This window comes from Falco peregrinus, chromosome 2, assembly GCF_023634155.1.
Source record: "Falco peregrinus isolate bFalPer1 chromosome 2, bFalPer1.pri, whole genome shotgun sequence".
NCBI lineage: Eukaryota > Metazoa > Chordata > Aves > Falconiformes > Falconidae > Falco > Falco peregrinus.
The window spans coordinates 24,412,283-24,433,765 of NC_073722.1; the positions used below are offsets into that span (position 1 = coordinate 24,412,283).

Sequence of the window (21,483 nt, forward strand, 5' to 3'; positions counted from 1 at the left end):
GTTCTTGAGCCTGCAGTTAGCTTGCAACAGTTTGGAGGAGCAGTGCTCTCTGTACTTGCTGTGGAAGTTGAATGCTTGTGGTATCTTAAAATATTGATTTCTTGTAAAAGATGTCAGTTTAGTATGTGATGTGCAAGTAGGTGTTCAGAGGGGAAAAAAAAAAAGTTTTTCAGATTCTCACATCTTCAGGATGGTGTCTCCTTTTCTCCTTCCATTTTGCCAATGGTGTAGCAATTGCGTGCTTTGTAAGTACTGCATTAGTTGGAGATGCTGTAATGAATTGTTAGTGAATTATGGGATAACATGCTCTGGTTTTGTTTACTTGAGGAATTTGAGGAAGACTTCGGAGCACTGTCAGTATTTCAGTGGTTTAGGTTGCGGTGCTGCTGCAAAATGGGTAGGTTGCAGTCTGGCAGGATTTGGGCTTACGTCTGCATCCATATGTTTGGTTGTGAAGCACAATGGATTCAGGACAAGGGTTTTTTCTTGTCAGTTTGAGCCATGTTAGACACAACAGTAGGTAAGAGCTTGAGGTTAGTTCTGTGGTAAAAACAAGCTGTGAAGCCTTAAGTTTTGTGCATAAGGAGCCTGAACTTTTCTGGTTTAATTCAAGCTTCCCTGGATACGCAGCAGACTTCACAGAAATAGGTAGACCGCTCCACTGAAAGACTGCACTTGGGTTTGAGGAGGTCTAAGCCAGGCCAGCCAAAGTGCTTCTCTTAGGGGCGCAAAGGTTTAAGTGGCTTCTTCCCTGCAGTTAACAAGAAGTGTATCAAGAGTTTAGACTGGATATTTAGCTGCTTTGATTGTAAAAGATCTGCCAGTGCTGTGTTTGAAGCTGAAGTGGGCTGCTGAGGCAGCTTGGGAAGTGTGGTGTAAGCAGGACGCCTGAAACTTCTCCTTTCTTCTGTAAATGTCATCTTGCTAACCTAAGACAGAACAGCCTGCAGAATCCGTGTTATTAAAAACCCTCCCTGTCAGCAGATGACTTGATCAAAATTACAGCTTTGGAGGAAATGCTGTGTTCTTGCTTACAAGCAGGTTGTGACGTCTTTGCGAGGCCAAGCAGTGTGTGGGCTTGCGAGAGTGGGACGCCACTCCTGCGGCTTGGCGGTGTGGCTTCCTGGCCAGGCTGCCACGCTCATCCTGGCACAGTGAGTCAATCCCTTTAAACACATTTCCAGATTTAGTGCTGGGTCGGACTGCATCTGGCACTGCTGTAGCTGTACTTACCTATAAAAATAGAAGGGCATAATTTGCTAGAAATATTGGATGTGGGAGTGAAGGGAGCAAAACGTCCTTGGAATTGCAAGAATTCTTTGAGAAGTCGGTTCTTCTTGAAAAACTAGAAATTGGTTGTGACAAATAGAGGGGGTGATGCAATCTGTTCCCCATTTCATGACCTTTTTATATGGGATCTTCGGTGCGGTATTGCTGAGGGCTTCTCCGTCCCCTTTCACTTCTGCATTAATATGATATTTTGAAACTGAAGGAGAGTTCAGAGACTCTTGGCAGGGAAAGGCAGGTGTTGCATACTAGCTCAGAGCCTTTTAAAATCTCCAGAGAAATGGCTCACAGATATAGCTAATTCTGTTACGGAATGTAGGTGAAAATAAAGTGTCATACTTTTGATCAAGACATCTATTATTGTATGTATCGTTGGCCACCAGCCAGGCCTGTAAAGTTACTTTTTTGTCTGAAGTTCAAGGAGTTGAGGAAATAGACCTGGAAGAACACAACTGTCTAAATCTGTCACATGTAACAGATTGACATAATAGGAAGAAAAATATTACTTATTCTGGCTTTTCAGATCGCTTCAGCCCAGTGTTGGGAATCATAGCGTAGGGCAGCAGGAGCAACATACTGCTGTGGTCGGGGTTTAGGGAGGGAGCAGGATTACATAGGTAACCATATGAAGAGGTAGTTAACTGACAGTGCTAAGGCGTAAATAAATGATGGTGTTTTTTTATTAAAGAATAGGAGAGCTTCTGAACTGACGAGGTAGTTGAAATAACATTTGCAGCAGCACTTGTAACTAGACTTCCCAAGAGAAAATGTGTCCTGTAAGGGTTTTGGCTTAGAGAACCTGTATTAGGTTGTTGAGTCCCTGAACTTCTGTTTGTATCAAGGAGTGCACGGCCGTGCGTGCAGTTAACTGGTATCACATATGGTAAACTGCATAGATGCATGGCATTCTGGTAATTTTGTGCCAAAATTGCAGATATTTCCATAGCACACGATGACTAGCAGCCTGCGTTTATCCTTATTAGTTTTCCTTTTGGATGCCTGCCTGCCTTTTGTGTGAGACAGTTTCCTGCTCTCAGGATGGCTGTGCTGAGTTTGAGAAGTAGTGATCAGAAAGGTAGTGGAGGCAAATATGGAATGCCTTATTTAGATAGCTGATGAGACCATACCATTGTGTATTCTGTTACAGCTTTTGCCAGCTCATGTGAAGAAGCCCTCTGCTTCTGGGAAGAGGGTAGCAGGGATTAAGTGATACCTAATGATAATCCAATGTGTTGTGCAGTCTCCGCTTCCTTGACCATAGAAGATCTCTGCTGGGTATTCGGCAGATCTGCAATGACTTGGTTTGTTATCTGGCAGGATAACAGTCTGGGGTGGATAGGGACTGAATTCCTACCCAGAGTTTTCTCAAAATAAATATTTTTATTAAGGCAGTTCCTTCACCATGCTTCCCTTGTGCCTTGTTCTTGAACCCTCATCCCTTCTGCTGGCTTACCCTTTTTGATAAAATTCAAACAATTTATTGGTTTAGTTATTTCATAACCTTTTCCCAGTTACTGCTTTGTATGTTTCTATGCTGTATGCTCCTCCTGAGCAAAGATTTTGTACTGAAGCTGTTAGTGGGATGCTGTCCTTCGTGATCTCAGTCCTCTTGGTAAGTGCTGTCTCTGTCTGGGTAGAGCTTTCCTCATCATGCTTGGGGAGCTCCATGCACAAAGCAGTAGGTCTGTAATGAGCTTGTAGATTTTGCCTTGGGCGGCTGCACCAGACCAGTTACAGCAGTTAAGTTTTTCAGTCTTCATTATTACATGAAAATGATAGTATTGTGAAGGAGAAGCTGATGTAGGTTAGGTTTTGAAACACGGTGAAAGGAGGACTTGAGTGTTAGGAATTGGGGATTCTATGTAAGCAGTGGGTGAGGGGAGGGAATCTCTTTCTTTACCTTGCCATTTATGATGAATGGGTGACTTGAGCTCTTGTGGCAGTAAGTCTGTGGAAACCTTTGGTTTGCTTTTCATGAAAGTATTAGGAGTTGGTTTTCTTCATGATCTAGTTAAATGGAATAAGAACAAAATCTTGTGAGCATGTTAGGAAGTGCTGTGCTTGTGTTTAGTGTGTGCTGTTTTTCCTTCAGCTTACACTGACGTGCATGGAAAGGTAACGATACCAGTCTCTCTAGCTCTTCCGTTGTTGTGAATATTCCCTTGCGTCAGCCCTGTCCATGCCGCCACAAACCAAAGCAATGGCTAGATATTTTAAGTTGAATTTTTACCCCCTGTGTTGGCATAGTGGCTATAAAGTGGGTAGTATATTCCTGAAGAGAAAAACTTGGGTCTACTCAAGGAGCCAGTTAAAAGATTTGGGGGTTTTTTTGTTCAGTGTTTTTTTCAGTTGCTTTTTCTTCAGAGTTGGTTTGAACCTGGCCTGGCAACAAGTGCAGGTGGCTGGAGGAGTGGGAGGTGAAGGGAACTCCCTGAGCCACAGAAGCTTCTTGATCCCACTGGGAGGCAATTACTTTATTTAAGATTGAAATCTGGTGTCCTTGCTCGGGGTGAAATGCAAATGGCTGTGTGCATGTTAAGAAGTGTCCCATAAGAGAGGATATGGGAGCTGTATGTTTCCTCTTCCTACTTCTGGCTCTTGGTTGCATTTAGTACCTGACTGCATTAGTATGGTTTTGGTACCTGTGTGAGTGTACAAGGCCTGTTCACCTGGATCATGCCACGATGCCCATTAGTCCAGCCAAGTGCTACTTTACAAAGGTTAGAAAACAGGATTACACTGGAGGACTTTGGAAGGGGGAGGATGCTGCTCTTCCTCCTTTGAGTAGGACCATGTAAATCTCTAACCAGCCGGACTTGTGGGATCTGTGCAATACCCAAAGATGCACCTGCAGAGTCGTTATCTGCCCAGAGGAATGTTGGGGAGCTCATTATTTATGCCTAGTTTCACTGTGTTTTCTTCTTCCATTGCTCTTGTTCAAGTCTAAACTGAGACTTACTGAACTGTTAGGTAGTTTCATCGTACGCTTGGCAACTGGCATGTTCTCAGTCACCTCTCGTGTTTTGGAAAGAACAATTTTTGTTGTGTTCTTTGGTGCACACTGTCTCTGATAGAGCTGTTGGCATTCAGGATTGTAGAAAGAAGTGATCTTTGTTAATTTTTTGTTGATGGCTGTACTGTGGTGTGGTGGGCAAAATGAGATGCAGAATGAAGTTTCTCAGAGTGCTTCTGTGTGACAGGTAGCTGTCACTTGCATTTCCCCAAAGATAAGCTTACAACCCTAATCATTAATCATTAACCCTAATCGTTCAATCATTAAATATTTAGTGAGCTGAGGAGAACCCTTGTGCACCACTAACAAATATTCTGTTTGGTCCTGTAGAGATGGTGAAAAATTGCTAAAGTCTTTTTATATATAAAGAAGTGAGAACTGCATAATACTTGTCGTGAAAATTCTGTTGTCTGGCTTTCACATCTTTCTACTTGCTTTCATTGGAATTTAGAGTTCAGTTTTCCACTCTTGACAGAAATCTTTTTTCAGCTCATACACTAAAACATTCACAAATATTGGCTCATTTGACACTTTACTGCAAATATTTAATTTTACATGTCATGTTTCTGACATGTTAGGGGTTAATGTGTCATCCAGGCTCACTGCCATAATTTTAAATTCAAATGTCTTAACTTTTTTCCTAAGTGAGTCCATGTTTTTCTAACAAAATTATATGTAAGAAAATTACATGAAAGTTGTAAAAGTTGTCATCCTTATTTCTCACCTAACTGTTAGGCTGAAAGGTCTGTATGCTGTGAAACCAGGGGAAAATGACGTAGAAAGTTTGTGGGAAATGGGGAATTGTATCAGCCTTCAGCTAACGTCTTCATGTATTTTTTAGCAACTGTATTGTGAAAATTAAGTTCCTACACAATACCAGATACTGGAAAAGTTATTTTATTGGTAGCTAAGATATTATTCTGAATTGGCTAGTTCTGCAGAAAGTATGCCTTCCTAAATAACAGCAGTTTGGTTTTGAGGAATTAATAGTAACTATTAAGCACATCATACCTGATTTGAAAAGACAGGGATCTGAACAGGTTGTCCCTATCTTCTTATTACACTTGCACAGGTGTGCTGACATTTCATGTCTCATAAAGTTGGGTGTTAGAAAAAAAACATGGGGTTTTTTTGGTTAAATAAATAGTGACTTTCATTACCATAACAAGCTTTATGACTGTTCAGAGTAAAGATTTCCATTTGGCAGGGCTGCTGTCATGGATATGTGGCTGTCCAGATTCTGGGGAAGGAGATACTGTTTGTCTTGTCTTGCCTGCAATCCATTTTGCTGAGAGAGGGAAGGGAGTCTGAGTGTTCCCAATTATCTGGCTGGCTTAACAGTAGGGTGAGCAGATGAGAAGGCAGGGTAGTGGAGAATCGTTTAACTGTTTAAAACAAAAAAGTCAAAGCACCTGTTAACTTGTGCATCCCAGTTCTTGTTAAATACCCTTTTTTGACATGAAAATACGGGCGTGGGGATAGTATTTAATGGTAATTCCATGTGTAAGTGTGACTTCTCCGCTCCTTTCTTATTCCCTTTCCTTTCCACAAGTTTTCTAAGTATTTCCTCTCCCTTCTGCAGTGGTAGTCGCTCTTCCAAAACCTTCAAACCAAAGAAGAATATTCCAGAGGGGTCTCACCAGTATGAGCTGCTAAAACATGCCGAAGCCACGCTTGGAAGTGGTAACCTCCGGATGGCCGTTATGCTTCCAGAGGGTGAAGACTTAAATGAATGGGTTGCAGTTAACAGTAAGTCGGCTCACCTTTTTTTCGTAAGGGGGTTGCTGAATGTGGCCTGACACTTGTGGGAGGACAACTGTGTGCCCCTTTCTAGTGGGCTAGGCTCTTCTGTCCTGCACGCACCACTCTGTTGCTGTTGGGAGAGGTGAATGTCGTATCATTTAGAACTGATAGATGCAGAGGATCTCACAGAGAACAAAAATTCCTTAATCTCCTTGTGCCAAAAATATGTTCCTGTTAACAAAAGAATTCTTATTTTTAGTGGTTACAGTTTGAGCACTTGATCACAAACAAGTGCTGCAGTAGGAATGTCACTACTGTTTTTAGAAAGTAGCCTGTCAGTGCCACCTCAATATGTTTACTCTAGTTCTTTCTCAGCTAGGGTTGTAACCCAGCGGTATAGTCAAGCCTCTACATGCTAAGTGTAAAACCTTAATTTAGTTAAGCATGAGGGCCCAGGTATAAAAGGTGCTAGAGACTACAGTCACACGAATGGCCTGGCTTTCCTTGTGCCTGTAACAAACCCAGAGATTGATCTTTGTAATTTTCCTAAAGTTAATTCCTTTTGTTTCTACTGAGTTGTGAGCCTTTGCTCTGGTAAGTCTCTGATGTCATTATTTTAACTTCCCCTAAAGCTCTTTGTCCTAGCTCTGCTTTCATGCTAGGTCAGGCCAAACAATGATGCCAAAATTAGTGTTTTCTGATTGCTTGACCATGTTTCCTCCTCCTTCCTCTCCCTGCTGCATGAATTTGCTGCCTGCCTTCTGCTCCTAAAGAATGGATTAACCCAAGGCCTATCATGCTCCTTAGCCCGTGCAGGGTTTTGGCTGCCCCTGTGTCTGGGTATTTCATCATCTTTTTGTGTCTTTGGCTTGGCATGCTTCCCTGATTGGACGGTATTGATTATGCACTGCAATGCAGTATAAATTATGCTCAAGATAAATGTCTTCTAATTGTTTGTGTGGTTCTGTCTATTTCTTCTTGCTCTTTGACGTGTTTGGGAAGTGAAACTGTCATACTGGCTTCAACCTTCCGCTTCCCAATTAGCCACACAGTGCTCTGATATATGACTTGCCACTGCTGGCACCATTCTTTATAAAAGTTTGTTAATGCTGTATTGCAAAACTGTCTAGAAAAAAAGCCAGCCCATTTTTATGAGTAAGCATTACTAAAGATGCTTCATCTGTTGCTGGCATCCTTCCCTTTTGGTGGCTCCTTCACTCCATGTCTCTTATTTCCTGTGTGGCAGTGGTGTTTTTCCCTTCCCAAATGACTTGACTGCTAAATTAGCTGGGTGGCAAAAGGCAGCTCCCAGTCTTTTGTCAGCAGCTGCGTTTTGTAATGAAATGGTCTTCTTTCCTGCTTCCTGCAGCAAAGTGGGGTTTTAAATGTTTAATTTTTTTGTCTAGAAGCGATGAACTCATTATGTGTTCCCTTCATTTACAGCATCTCTCTCCCACACCTAGTACCAGTTCATGGTAGATTTGAGCCCCTTCTGTTGATGGAGAGATCTAAAAAGGAAATCAAATGTGTAACTTAATGTCACTGGTTTTGCCCTTCACAGTAGCGAGAGCACAGGACCGAATGGGCTCTGCTCTTCCGCTTCTTGCTCAACTCTTAGCCTTACTAATGTTTGATCGTAACGAGTTGATGTATATGTAGGTTTTTCAAATATGTATTCAAAATAAAAAAAGGTGAGAAGTGTATAAGTGGTTTGTTTTGAGTTTGATTTTGAAATCTCCTTGATGTGAAAATACTAAAAAATAATTTCAAAAGTGCATCTTGCCCGTATCTTCGCAATACAACACAAGACAGTATGCACTTCTTTGAGTAGAAAAGCACTTTGAAAAAATAATCTAAGCCCTCAAAACTTAAGAACAATAAGTAAAAGGAGGAAATGAAAATATGTGGAGACCCCATACAGCTCTACACAAGCTGGAAAGGAGGTCCTTACATTTTTCTTGCTTGTCACATGCTGCTGGCTTGGATGGATGGATGGTGTGTCTTATGGCCTTTTGAGGCTTGCAAGTGTGGGATTCACAATAATCAGTCATCTTGTTGAAGTCTGTGTGGGTTTTTTGAACATGCTTGCCTTGAAGCAAACATTGGGCTGTGGTTTCTACTGGGAGCAGGGACTGGAAACTTAATTATCAGTTCTTGCGTATGCTTAAGAAACGAGGGCTGTTTATAACCACTTCTTGCTGCCTTCATTAACTGCCTCTTCCCCCACCCGAACAAGCTTTAGGAGTCCTCCTGAACCTCTGTAACTTTTTTATCCTTTCCTGATGTTGCTTTTGCTGTGCAGGAGAAAAAAAAAGAAACCCACTCAACAGATTTTTGTTGCTGGACATGAGTTGTGCTAGGTGCTTGCCTTACCAGTTTTTATTTGCTTCCCTTTTTTTATACCTGGGAAGTTGCAGGACACAGTTTTAGCTCATATCCTGCATCTGCTGAACAGTAGCTGTAACTTGCTGCCATAACGTTTGTGTAATCTTTGATGTTTATTCTGTGGAAAAATTAGTGAGGGGAGCTGCAGTATTTAATCCTTCCTTCCCTTCAGCCATCAGTTAATTTCACAGTAAGGGATATCTGCTGGTGCCTGCATTTAGGATGTCGATCTCTATTTCATTACATAAAACTGGGTATCTCTGTAATAAAGTTTAAGCAAGGAACACAAATCTGGTTAGGCTACTAAGTGTTATGCTGGCTTCTCTTTGCCATGGCACCCAATTGAGAGGAGTGTGTTGTTGGTGTTAATTCCAGTGTCCTGCAGATCGGTTGTATGAGACTGTTCAGTGTTGCAAGTGGTAACTGTTGTTTCAACTCATTTTTTTAAACTAATTAAGCTAATTTTTTTTTAATTTAAGACAAATATGTGTGACAACTGCAGAGAGCAGTCACAGGAGAACTCTTTCCCTGTTGGCTTAGACTGAAGAGCTTTCACCTGAATGCCAAATTGAGTAATGGCTGTTTGGTGACATGATTGGACTGTCAGTACTGCTCCTAAGGGAGTTTGAGTATTCTTGAAATCTGTCTCAATAAAGAAGCAGTTTGTCACTGGCACATTGAATCGCAGGCATAATGTAGGTAGCACTGGAGTAAATTAAGTTTTAAGTGATGCTGAGCCCAGGCAAACCTGTGCACTGTTTTCTCACCCTGAGGACTAGCTCTGCAGACGTGATTCGGTCGGTGGAATAGTTAAAATTTGCAAAGCGCTGTGGTTGAATGGAAGGAATTGAACTCTACCACACTTGATTTGGGTTTTTATGTGATAGCTGAATTTCACCGATTCATAAAAATGGATAAATAAGAATACCAAAGCTAGTCTCAAAAATCTTTTAAGTTCCTGTATGCTTGTACTACTTGGGTTCATCTAGAAGCAGAATTTGCAGTAACTGTTACAGGATAAGGGAGTCAGGAATATGTAGTAAAACTTATTCTGGAACCACATCATGCACTTAGGTATAAGAATTTAACCCAGCCTACTTAAAATTTTATTTCCTAGTTTTTAATTTTAATATTGGTCACCTTTCAATTTTTACTCATGACATCGATTGTCTGAAAGACATTTTGAAAAGTTATATTTACATATTGGTGCCGTGGTAATGTGCTGTGCTCCCCAACAAACGCAAGGGGGACCATTCATTGAGGGGAGGTAAAGTGGATTTTATAAACTCTTGACAGTTCCTAAGAACAGAACCTGTGGTTAGGTTATTGAAGAAGAGCTTTGCTTTCGAAGAGTTCTAAGTAATTAAGCACCTACTTAACGTAGTAAGAACTATGGGAGTATTTAGATATGCTAACTGTTGGTCTTTTATTTCAGTAATTCAGCTGTAGACCATATAAAAAAAGACAAAGGTTTGGCGAAGAGAGCTGCTTTCCCAAACATGTAACAAAACTTAAGCCATAAACCCCCAGCACAAGACTCTTAAGGATAGTTTATAATGAGGAAACATTGTGGCTTAAATACCGATTTGTGGAAATTAATTGTTAATCTAAGGAGCAGAAGTTGCTTGGCACTGTGACTATTCCTATGTCATGACTTCTGTACCCACCTTCCACACATGTAGCATTTGACCATAACATAACTAAAAGGGGGTGCATTTAGATCGGGTATTAGGAAGAAATGCCTGTAGCGATAGGGCATGGGGGAACAGCTTTAAGCTGAAAGAGGGGAGTTTTAGATATTAGGAAGAAAATTCTTCACTTCGCTGGCCCAGGCTGCCCAGAGCAGCTGTGGGTGCCCCATCCCTGGCAGTGCTCAAGGCCAGGCTGGATGGGGCTGGGAGCAGCCTGGGCTGGTGGGAGGTGTCCCTGCCTGTGGCAGGGGGGTTGAACTATATTTGTAGAATCACAGAATGGTTTGAGTTGGAAGGGATCTTAAAGATCATCTAGTTCCATATAGATGGAATATCTAAAAGGCATATATAATAGGTGCCTTCTGATCCCAAACCATTCTGTGATTCTATGAAATATTTTTTGAAAAGATAGTCTTCTGAAGTACGAAGCCTGAGGGAAGTCAGTGTCACCTAATGAGTAACAGCTGTCTCTAGCTGGAAAGTTTACACTGAAAATCTTTTGTTTTATTCCAGACTTGCTAGTAGAATTTGAGATTCTACTAAAATGCACCAGACTTTCAGAAAAGGTTATTAACTGAGCTTTCTCTTTCCCTTTGCTTCATTCAAATGAAGATTTGGCTGCAGTGGACAACTTTGCCAGAGGCCGTTGTAGAAAGTTGGTGGTTGAATTCTGCATCTCCTTTGTAATACATTTTAAAAAACAGTAACAATGGGTTTTTTTTCCCCAGAATATTCCAGGACCCTCTTCAGCAGTGTGTACTTTACAGTTAAGGCTGTGGGAAGCTTGTGTTGCCGTTACACTGCAGGGTGCTAATTGATGGTTTAAATGCTTTACAGCTGTCGACTTCTTCAACCAGATCAATATGCTTTATGGAACCATTACAGACTTCTGCACAGAGGAGAGCTGCCCTGTGATGTCTGCTGGCCCCAAGTAAGATCATTTGTTACACAGTGTTGAGTGTGTGTAGTTTTCGAGGTGAGGTGATTTTGTATTTGAAAACTTGAGGCTATCTCAGTTGAGTACCAAAGATAACTTCTGTGGGGGGAAAGGATGTCTGCTTTTGTTACCTGTGGAAGGAAAAATTTTTTGAACCTTTGTTAAGGGAGTGGGGAATGGAAAGGTGGGGTGTTTGGGTTGTTTTTTTATTTGGGTTTTTATTGGTGGTTTGATTTTTCTTTAGCCTGGGAAGTAAACCGATTAACAAAAAATCTTTTCCCCCCCTTTTTTGGGTCTGAATTGTTAATGAGGGTTTCTTAAATTAAAATTTGAAGTTTTTATAAGCAGGCATTCAATTAGGGCTTACCAGAATCCTGGAGTAGGTATTGTAGGGCTAAACTTGGCTACAGTTTCTAGTAGTCTGTAGCCTGTAGATATGAGTCCCCTACCCTGTGCCTTGGTTAAATTTCACTTCTTTGATTCTTGCTTATGCTTTTGTACAGACATTAAACATTTGTGGTTTTTCCTGCTCTCTAACTGCCTAGTGTCTTCCAAAGAAGAAAATACCTGCATTTCTAAGCAAGTGGCGAGGGAGGGCACTGGTTCCTTCTAAGCTACTGTAAGATCTTAATAAACAATATAGAAAAACAATCCTCTCCTCCACTTCCTCTTCCTAGATAATGACATGTGTTGTTATTGTTTGAAGCCAGTAATTGCTAGCCAGTGTGGTGGAGAGCAGTGGGCATGCAGAAGGGTGTTGCTGTGAGGTGAAAGCAGCCAGGTGGACCAAGAGAAGCTTTGGCACCACCTTCTTGAACTAAAAATGGACTGCCAAAACCAGCGTGGGCAGGCAGACCTGCTGGTGCAAAATGAAGGGTGAAAAACAAAAGGAATAGAACTTTACCATTATGCAAAAAAACTTTAAGCTTGTGCAATAATGTAGCCCATTGTCTGCTTTGTGTGTCTGTCTGGCGTGCAGAAAAGACTCTTATTTAATAAATAAGAGCATAAAAACATTTCTTTGCTTTATTGTTTGTCTGCTGAGAAGCAGTTATTTGGGGGTGGAGGTTAATTATTAAAGGCTTAGCTGTTTGCTTGCCAGACTAAACAATTTATTTCTCTCCAAAGAGACTGATAACCGTTGATAGCAATATGTATCATACTCAAATAGTTATGAAGCAGGGTAGGAAAGACATGCTGGAGGCTAGAGGATGCATTCTGCCAAGGTTTTAATGAGGTATCTATAGGATTCGTACAGCATTCCGCAAACTCTGCAGCCCCTACCTGTACTCAGGGGTGGGTTTTGTGGAAGGACCAGAAGTGTGTGTGCACGTGAGGGGCTGAGGCCAGCCAAGCACATGGATGAATGATTTGTGAGTTCAGTGGTGACAGGCAGCAAAGCATATATAATGTTTTTTAATTTGAGTGAGTGTGGCTTTCCTTCACTCAAAAGGTGGCCTGCAAATTTTTTTTCCAGGGAGGCACTGCTGGAAAACATGTCAGCATGAAAGCAAGTGATATTTATGAATTGTTTTTTTTTTTCCTTCTGTTACGTATCTCGGTTTCCTATTCTCTTCTGGCTCAAGCTATATTAGTTGAAGAGGCATTGAGTCTTAGGTGCTCATTAGTGCTTCTAGGCTGAAGGTTGCTGTCTGCTTACATCCATGGCTCAGCTACTACCAGTATTGCATCCTCATCTATTTCAGACAAAAGAGTATGAGTTAGATGAAACAACTTGCATAAGGTCATTTGAAACAGATTAGGCAGCAGTAGCATGAGTAGCTGGAGAGAGCCAAAGTGGCGAGCACTTTGTGGCTTCAAAATCTGATTTTTTGCATTCCCACTGGAAAAGCGTCTATGGTTGAAATGTTAAAAAAGGGTTGTAAGGTGCTGGTGCATACTTAGGCATAGCTGTTCAGAACTCATCATGGCGTAGGCACAATTTGCAGAGCATAGCTGACAAACTTGTAGCAGTCTAGAAAAATTAAACCAGATGCCTAAAGAGAGAGGGTAACCAGAGAAGTGTGATGTTTCCTGTATCCCCTGCCTAGTACTTATCTTCTGCCTTTAAAAGCCCTTTAAAGGAAAAAAAAAACCCAACCAAAACCCAACCGAAAGACGACCCTGTCAACAGACAAGTCACCTAGGTTCATGTCTGGTTTTTTGTGTTTTATTTTTTATACAGGGAAGGTTGTCTTCTCTAAAGGGCTACTTTTAAGCATGTGCTTGGGGGCTGTATGGCTACTTCTCCAGCCCACTGGTTCTTTTTGGTAGTGATCTTAACAGAAGGGCTTAGCTGAGGCGAGTAATTTTTTGTGTGCTGTGGGATCAGTTTCATTTCTTCTGGACTTGTCTTCTCTGGAAGGATTGCTGACTAGCTTTTTTCAGGGTGTTAGTTAAGGATTGATGTAAAGATCAAGAGCAGATTTTCCTCTCCTGCTGTACAGCTCATTGTCTAACAATTTGAAAAAAGTATTGGTTTCCATTTGTTCCAAAACATGGGATTACTCACGGTAATGTTCCATTCTTTTCACTTCAGCAAAGACCAACCAACCAAGCCCTTGTTGGTTATCGCTTCTTGCTAGCCTTGTATCAGTTGCAGTGTCACAGTCAGCACAACATGCATGATAATAAGTTCAGAACCTGCATAGAAGTGATCTGTTAAATTAACAGCATTGGGTGAGGAGAATTTTATTTTCCTCCCTGGTTGTAAGTCTTCAGTAAGAGCACAAAGGAAGAACATGGCTGCTGCATTTTTCAAAGCTGGAAGTCTGAAGTGGGGCATTTGTATGAGTGCCTTAAGCTCACTCTTAATGGTGGTGAGATCCTTCTGATTTTTCCTGAGGTTTGTTGGTCTGCAGTGCTTCTGTCTTGATATGTTCACATCAGAATAGGTGGGCATTCCAACATGGGCAGATCCCACAAATCCTATGTGGGTGTAATAAGCGTAATTGAATGTTCACATGCTGTCTTCTGCCCAGTGTGTCTGCAACAAAAAAAAAAAAAGGAGTAAGTCATGTCAACAGGTCCTTGAAATACACGGGCTCTTCACAATAGCAATCCTTTTGCCTTTTTGTGGTGCACTTCTCTCTGCCTGTGTCACTTGATGACTGAGGGTCAAAACAGTATTTTTCAGCAGTCTCGGTGTAATACAGATGCACTGAGATTCAGACATGATAGGATCGCATAAATGTCTCATAATCTTTTAAAAGATGTTACTGAGCCACTGCGTTTTATTGCTGTTGGACAAGGTGACAGTTTTAATTTTAGTCAGGCTGGTTTTTCTTGCTTTGTTGTTTTTGTGGGGTGTTTTTGGTGTTTGCTTGTTTTTCTTTTTGGCCATGTACATGTAATTGTGTGGTAGAGGAGCTGGTCCTATGATTGTTTATGCTTAGGGATATTTTTCAGTGTGAGGGGCATAGTTGGGTTTTCTGTTTAAAAGTGGCAAATAACTTGTGTTTATTCATATGAAAGAATTCTGCCAGAGTTGTTAGGGATTGTTATTCTTCCCTGCACTTGGTGAAGTGAACTGTGTATTTCTTGCTGTATCCTTCACATATTGTTTTGCCCCTAAAAAGATCTGCTAAACTTTAGAGGTTTCTAAAAATGTATTTTCTGTAGAAGAACTGCCTATCACAATAAGGTTAATTGGTTTCTATCACCAGAGCTGTAGGTGTTTGCTCACAAGCTTGAGCTAGAAATGTGATTTTTACCCTTCATTTCCTGTACCAGCTCAAATGATTCTAATATGTGGTTATGTTTTTTTGGATGTGTTTTGATTTTCTGTTTTTGTTTAAGAAGTTGGGCTAGGCTTCTTGATGTGTTATCAGTGGCATGTTTAACCTTCTAGGAAGAGTTCATTTTCCCCTTCCTTGTGAACCCCAAGCCTTTTGACAGCCTAGGAACAACCGTGAACATTACACCCACTGCGTGCAGTGTGGGGACTTTGCTGGAATACTTTCAGATTCTGTATATGACTTCATTTTTGTCAGGATCTATCTGCTGTTTCTCAAGAGCTGTGTTACTTTAAGGGTCGTTCTGTGGCATCCCTTCCTCTAAAACATGCAGAGTTAACCCATAGTGTTGGGGAGTGGGGAGGTAGGTAGGTTTCTTATGGATGTATGATATTTGGATGAGATTTTTAGCGTGTAATGTAGTTTGTTGTCTTCCTTGGTCTATAGACTGAACCCGGCACCTCATCTAAGTGTTGATATTAGTCCTATGTTAATACCACTTAAATATCAGTATTAGGGTAATACTGGGTGGTGAAGAATGCTGATTTTTTCAAGACAGGTGGTCCATTCAGAGCATGTGGAATTTTTGTGTGTGTCTTGAGATGCAGTTTTAAAATGCTTACAGACCTTTAGATTTGTTGCCCTTATGAAAATGGGATTTTTTTATACCATTGTGAGCAGCACACTCGTAATAGCTTGTAAATTTTGTTTATTGTGAAAATGTTCTCCCAGTTACTGTTTTGACAAAACTGAATTTGTTGAACGGCATCAGAAGCCAGATCTATCAGATACAATTAAGTTTTGTATAAAATTATGTGTATGATCTTTAAAATGGAAGACCTCCAGTCTCCACACAATACTAATTGGAGATAGCAAGGGAAGGTTTAAACAGTGGTGGCTGCAGCCCAAACACTGTGGTATGCTACTGCTGTACTAAGAAAAAACAACGAAATTGAGAATGCTATCAGAAGTAGAAATACTAACTATTAATAACATCTCTTGTAATTATTTTAAAAAGAATCACGGAGTGGTTTGGGTTGGAAAGGACCTTTGAGACCCTCTAGTTCCCCCCCCTGCCACAGGCAGTGACACCTCCCACCAGCCCAGGCTGCTGCCAGCCCCGTCCAGCCTGGCCTTGAGCACTGCCAGGGATGGGGCACCCACAGCTGCTCTGGGCAGCCTGGGCCAGCGCCTCGCCGTCCTCACGGTGAAGAACTTCTTTCTCATATGATGTAAATCTCCCCTCTCACAGCTTAAAGCCATTCCCTCTTGTCCTATCACTACAGGCCCCTGTAAAAAGCCCCTCTCCAGCTTTCCTGAGGGCCCCTTTAGGCACTGGAAGGTGCTGTAAGTTCCCCCGGAGCTGCCTCTTCTCCAGGCTGACAACCCCAGCTCTCAGCCTGTCTGCACAGGAGAGCTGCTCCAGTCCCCTGATGATCTTCATGGCCTTCTCTGGACTCTCTCCAACAGGTCCGTGTTCTCCTTGTGCTGGGGGCCCCAGAGCTGGACACAGGACTGCAGGGGGGGTCTCACTGGAGCGGAGCAGAGGGGCAGAATCACCCCCCTGCCCTGCTGGCCACGCTGCTCTGGGTGCAGCCCAGGGCATGGGTGGCTCTCTGGGCTGCGAGTGCACATTGTCTGGCTGTGTTGGGCTTCTTGTCCAGCAGCACCCCCAAGTCCTTCTCCTCAGAGCTGCTCTCAATCCATTCTCTGCCCAGCCTGTATTTGTGCTTGGGATTACCCTGACCGAGACCTTGCACTTAGCCTTGTTGAACTTCATGAGGTTTTAAGAACTGAGATATAACTTGTAGATGTAGTGCGTATGTTTCCTGTCTAAGCGTAACTGAGCTGACATCACTATCCTTGTATGTTTTGGTTTTGGGTTTTTTTTTGTTTCGCTCCTTTTCGCTCCTGGCTTGGCAGCAGGCTCACCCCACTGATAGCTGTTCTGCAGCAGTGCTGGCTGGCTGAGCAAGGCTGGCTGATTTAAAACTGACGTGAGAGATGATGCTGTGTTCAGATCTAAAAGAGAGGGCTATGCACGGCTCTGTGCTGATGAGAAGAAACTGCTCAGATGTTACAGATTGGCAAGGAATATTAAGATACGTGCATTTGTACTCAGCAAGACATAGAAAGGAACACTGTGCTTCACTTGAAAGCTGGTATTATCAGACTCCCAATGTTAAAAGTGTTTGGTTTTGTTAAGCTATTTGTTGCCAAGATGAACCATCCTTCCCTGTGTCTGGATGTGTGTCAACTGTATTCCCCAAGCCGATCGAAATACCTGTTCAATTCTATTATCATGAGGACTTGTTTCTCTTATGCATCTAAATGGATACTGCTTAATACATTTTTCCATGGCTTTTGAAATTCTTGAAGTTAAAGTGATAACATTAAAATTAATGATGCTGGAATCTTTAAATGTGCTTCCTAAAAGATGTCAATTTTTATTAGCTCTGTGAATGGAAAAGGATAAAAAGAGCACACGTTTTAATATTTCATGGTCATGTCAGTGGCTTGTAAAGGTGTGACATAACCATATGTACAGAAGGAAGAATTAAGCTAAAAGACAGTTATTGACCTGCAATTGTTAAGTGGGTCAGTGGTATAACTTGGAAACCCAGATTATTCTGAGTCTTGGTGTGCTGCATGGTAGCACTAGACCTTCAGATATGAACCTTTTCTGGGGAGGACTATTTAGCCTAGAAGCTTTTTTCTAACTGTTAGCTAAAAGACACTTCATACCAGCTTCCAGTTTTGTAGTAGTATTCCATGACATTAACCTACCTCTGAATCTATTCTGTGTCTCTAACACAATTATAATTTGGGATCTCTGGCAAGAGCCAGTGTAATTTGGTCTTCAGTTATGCAAAATCTGTAAGAAGATTTCAAATGTAGAGAAATCCTTAGGTTTTAGGGGTCTAATGTGTCTGGGTGCCAGCTGCTGCAGATATTGAGCATGGCCACTCATTTTGTAGTTCTCTGCTGGTGGAGGTGAAGGGAAGCCTTTTGCTAGGGCTGATTGCGTGAAATTTCACATTAGAAGTCAGTTGGGTGCCTTCACGGATTTGAGACCTGTAGCTTAGCTTTTATTTGTGTGAGAATCTGATGTAACTTCTTGATGTTTTGCTTCAATGGGCTGTAATGGTTTTCTTCTATGTGTGTGTGGGGAGGCAGGCAGGAAGCTTCAAAAAAGAGTAAGTAGCTGTTGGCCTTTCAGGTATTGGACACCTACGCACACAGCACCTGTTGATGTATAGAGATGCAGGTTTGACTGCAGGCTGCTATGTGCATTTTGGCAGGAGCATTGCAACCAAGGATGTATGAGCTGTGCTGTAAAGGATGAAGTTCTTGGAGGCCTTCACAGACTGCAGAAGAGAGTCCAGCTAAAGCAGAACTGCAGTGGGGAGATCGGGTACAGAGCAGCTGTGGGTGGCTTGGGAGCATTTGGACTTTAGTTTCAAGGAAGGGCTGTGGGAGGGTGTGGGAGTGCGGGGCGTGGAGCAGGAGGAGCAGCCTTCCAGGCCTTGATGTGAATGATTCACTTGTGTTAAGAAATGTCTTCTTGTTGTTGTCCCAACCCAGATATGAGTACCACTGGGCAGATGGGACAAACATAAAGAAACCAATTAAGTGCTCTGCACCAAAGTACATTGATTACCTGATGACTTGGGTCCAGGATCAGCTGGATGATGAAACGCTATTTCCTTCTAAAATAGGTAAAGTAAATAAGTAAAACTGAACAATGTGTTTGGATTACAGTTGTACAGGAATATTCAAGTCTTATAACATTAAAAAGTCTCCTAAATGGCTGATGAGTAGGGCAACTTTAAAAGGTTACATTATATATGTAAAGGCATTTTTGTCTCGTGAGATAAAATTTGTGTGGTAGTACATGAACTCTGATCCATGTGTTAATAATAGTAATAAACCATCTATCACAATTCTGAATGCAGGAAGTACTGTTTCTATTAAATAAGGAACTGTGTTGATCAAAAGTGATGTTTTTTTCATTTTGAACAGTGGGTTGTTTCCTTAGAAATAAGGCAGAGGGTCTCAAAACCTTATAAACAGTAATTGGTACAAACTGAAAGCTTTCTGATGGCAGGAAAGATGTTTGGTCCTTGTGGGGATCTTCTCCTAGGTGTTACCTCCAAAGAAGTTGAATTGCATCTTTGATCTGAAATTGATGATAATTTTTTTCTTTTTTTCAAGTGAAGATGAAAGATGTATGTTTAAGTGGTTTCTTTGAGAAAAGCAGGAGCAAAATAATGACCGACAACCAGTTCAGAAATGGTAACAGGAAGAAAACCCTGCTTCTAGAGGCAGGAAGGATTATTTGTTCTAAAGCTCCTAACTGGCAGTTTTCCAGTACACCACTACTCATAGGCTTATGATCCGCTGTGGAAAAAGGAAGGGAGATCTCCTAATTGTTTTTATTTTGTGAATAGTTTCTGAAGCATTTGACACATTTGCAGTAAGCCTCTTCAGAGAAACAGGGCCACCTGTCAGAATCAAGTGACATTTGTTTTTACTTCAGAGTTAAGCAGATATGCAGAGAAGGCTGGTTAGTTTGTGAAGAAGTGACAAAAAGCTAGATGTTCCCAGCTTAGTAGACGTAAGCGTGGTTTATTTGCATTCTATAGCATTCATTTTAGTGTTGCAGGGTAGAGTTCAGAGCTGGGGTAGAAGTCCACTACTAATAAGAATGATACTAAATAGCTACAGTTAATATTAAAGTTATGTTCAAAAGACTACATCAGGACTTGATCTTTCTTTAGCTGCAGCATATACTTTGCTGAAGACTTTTTTTTTTTTTCTTATAATAGGATGTATTTTTTGAAAGGTAGTCATTCAGAATGAGCCTTAAAGGCCACAATGGATAACAAACTAAACATGAACTTCCCATGCAATGCAGCAGCCAGCAAAGGAAATGTGGTGTATATGTAAACAGGGCAACTCAAGTAGGAGTATGAAAATTTTATTTCTGAGAGTTTTAAAGCATTGGTAAGATCAAGATTGGCCTACAGCATCCAGCTTGAGCTTATGGCCTTCAAACAGGACTTCAACAGCTGGAGAGAGAGAGGGCAAAACAGCTTAGCTGACTGGGAAAACTGCTTTGTGATGAGAAGCTAGACAGGTTTAATCTTTTTAGATCGTTGATACGTATCTTTTTTTAGCCTGCGGATGTGTCAACTAAAGAGATTATTGTTCCCAGTAGCTGGTTGCTGTTTCCTAACTGATTTTAACAAAACTTGTGCACTGACAAAAGATCTGCTGTTGAAGCTGATTTTTTTAACCTGTCCTGGGTAATTTTCACTGAAATGACTGAAAGGAGCGTGTTTCGGAGTACACTAAGCAGGCAGTTAAGAAAGCAGTAGCCTCTGGCTAAGGGATGGTGATGAGCAGGATGGAGACAGGAGTCTTTTTGCAGGGCATGAGACAGGTGGAAGACAGCCTATTTCTGATTTCACTTTAGCCAAGAGAAATGTAAAACTTGACGGCTGATAGGAGAGGTGTTTTTTGTTACCTGCTCAAAGGTATCTGGTGTCCCTTGGAGTACCCTGTGCTATCTTGGACACACGCCCAGAGCTATTGGTGAGACTCTGAGCCTGCAGGAGTCTTTCCCTTTTCTGCGCTGGCAGTCAGAGGCCAGGCGAGTACTGAGAGGGCATCTCTTAAGTGTATTAGGTATCGGTGTCTGGGTATCTGAATCCTCCCAGAAGGGAGGAAGGTCTTCGTCAGAGAAGGCTTTTTGAGGAACTGTACCGAGGCATAACAAATTTTAGTGCCTGGAAGTTGAAGCTAGGAGGGTTCAGCATAGAAGTGTCATCAGATTTGTTTTGAAAAAAGTTCATGAGCCACTGGTCTGCTGAAGGGAGAGAAGCCGTCCCTCTGGTCTCCCAAAGAGCTGCTTGTTGTGCTTCAGCCTAAGTATATTGTGTGACTCGCAGGTGAAATCGCTGAGTGAAATGGAACAGCCTTTCTTGTGCAAGAGAGAGGGTTGGGTTATAATGGTTTTCAAAATACATGAACATTACATGGGCATTTAAAAATAAGCCATCTGTTTTCTTATTTCTAGGCGTACCGTTCCCAAAGAATTTCATGTCGGTGGCAAAGACAATTTTAAAGCGTCTCTTCAGAGTTTATGCTCACATCTATCACCAGCACTTTGATCCTGTGATCCAGCTACAGGAAGAGGCACACCTTAACACTTCTTTCAAGCACTTTATATTTTTTGTTCAGGTAAGTGTGGCGGGAGCATGGTGATTACATTTATATTATGGAAAAAGTAGCGTATCAAAGTAATACCCCTTCAGTTCCTTAACAGCTGGTGTGTTTGTGGGAGAGTCAGTGCATCCAGGGCCCACAGATAGTGTCTTACTGTGTTCTGATGTATATTTACTGCTAGAAGCATTCCAGGAATGGAAAAGTTCTCAATGAAGCATTTGTTCGCTACAAAGTTGAATACTGAAAGGTGTTCCCTAGCGAATAATTCAGTAGAACAGTAATTCTTAACAAAAGAAAGAGGAAGGACAGTGTCTGAAGCTAGATTGAAAACTGTGTGCTTGCTTCAAAGCTACATTCCCCCCCTCTCTGTATAAAAAAAGAGCATCATCTTACGTTTCCTTCAATTGGTGGAAAAAGCTTTAGGCAGTTGAACGCTGCTATTCAGCTAATGGCAGATGGGCA

General features: G+C 41.7%; 1 protein-coding gene across 2 annotated transcripts in view; it reads left to right on the forward strand.

Annotated features, from left to right (window-relative positions):
- The window catches only part of MOB1B (MOB kinase activator 1B), a 44,752-nt gene that overhangs the window by 16,640 nt on the left and 6,629 nt on the right, over nucleotides 1-21,483 (forward strand). For both annotated transcript variants that reach the window (XM_055797676.1, XM_055797677.1), the window contains exons 2-5: nucleotides 5,883-6,049; nucleotides 10,957-11,050; nucleotides 18,376-18,509; nucleotides 20,873-21,036. In XM_055797676.1, coding sequence (XP_055653651.1) covers nucleotides 5,883-6,049; nucleotides 10,957-11,050; nucleotides 18,376-18,509; nucleotides 20,873-21,036 — 559 coding nt within the window. The remainder of the gene's footprint in view (nucleotides 1-5,882; nucleotides 6,050-10,956; nucleotides 11,051-18,375; nucleotides 18,510-20,872; nucleotides 21,037-21,483) is intronic.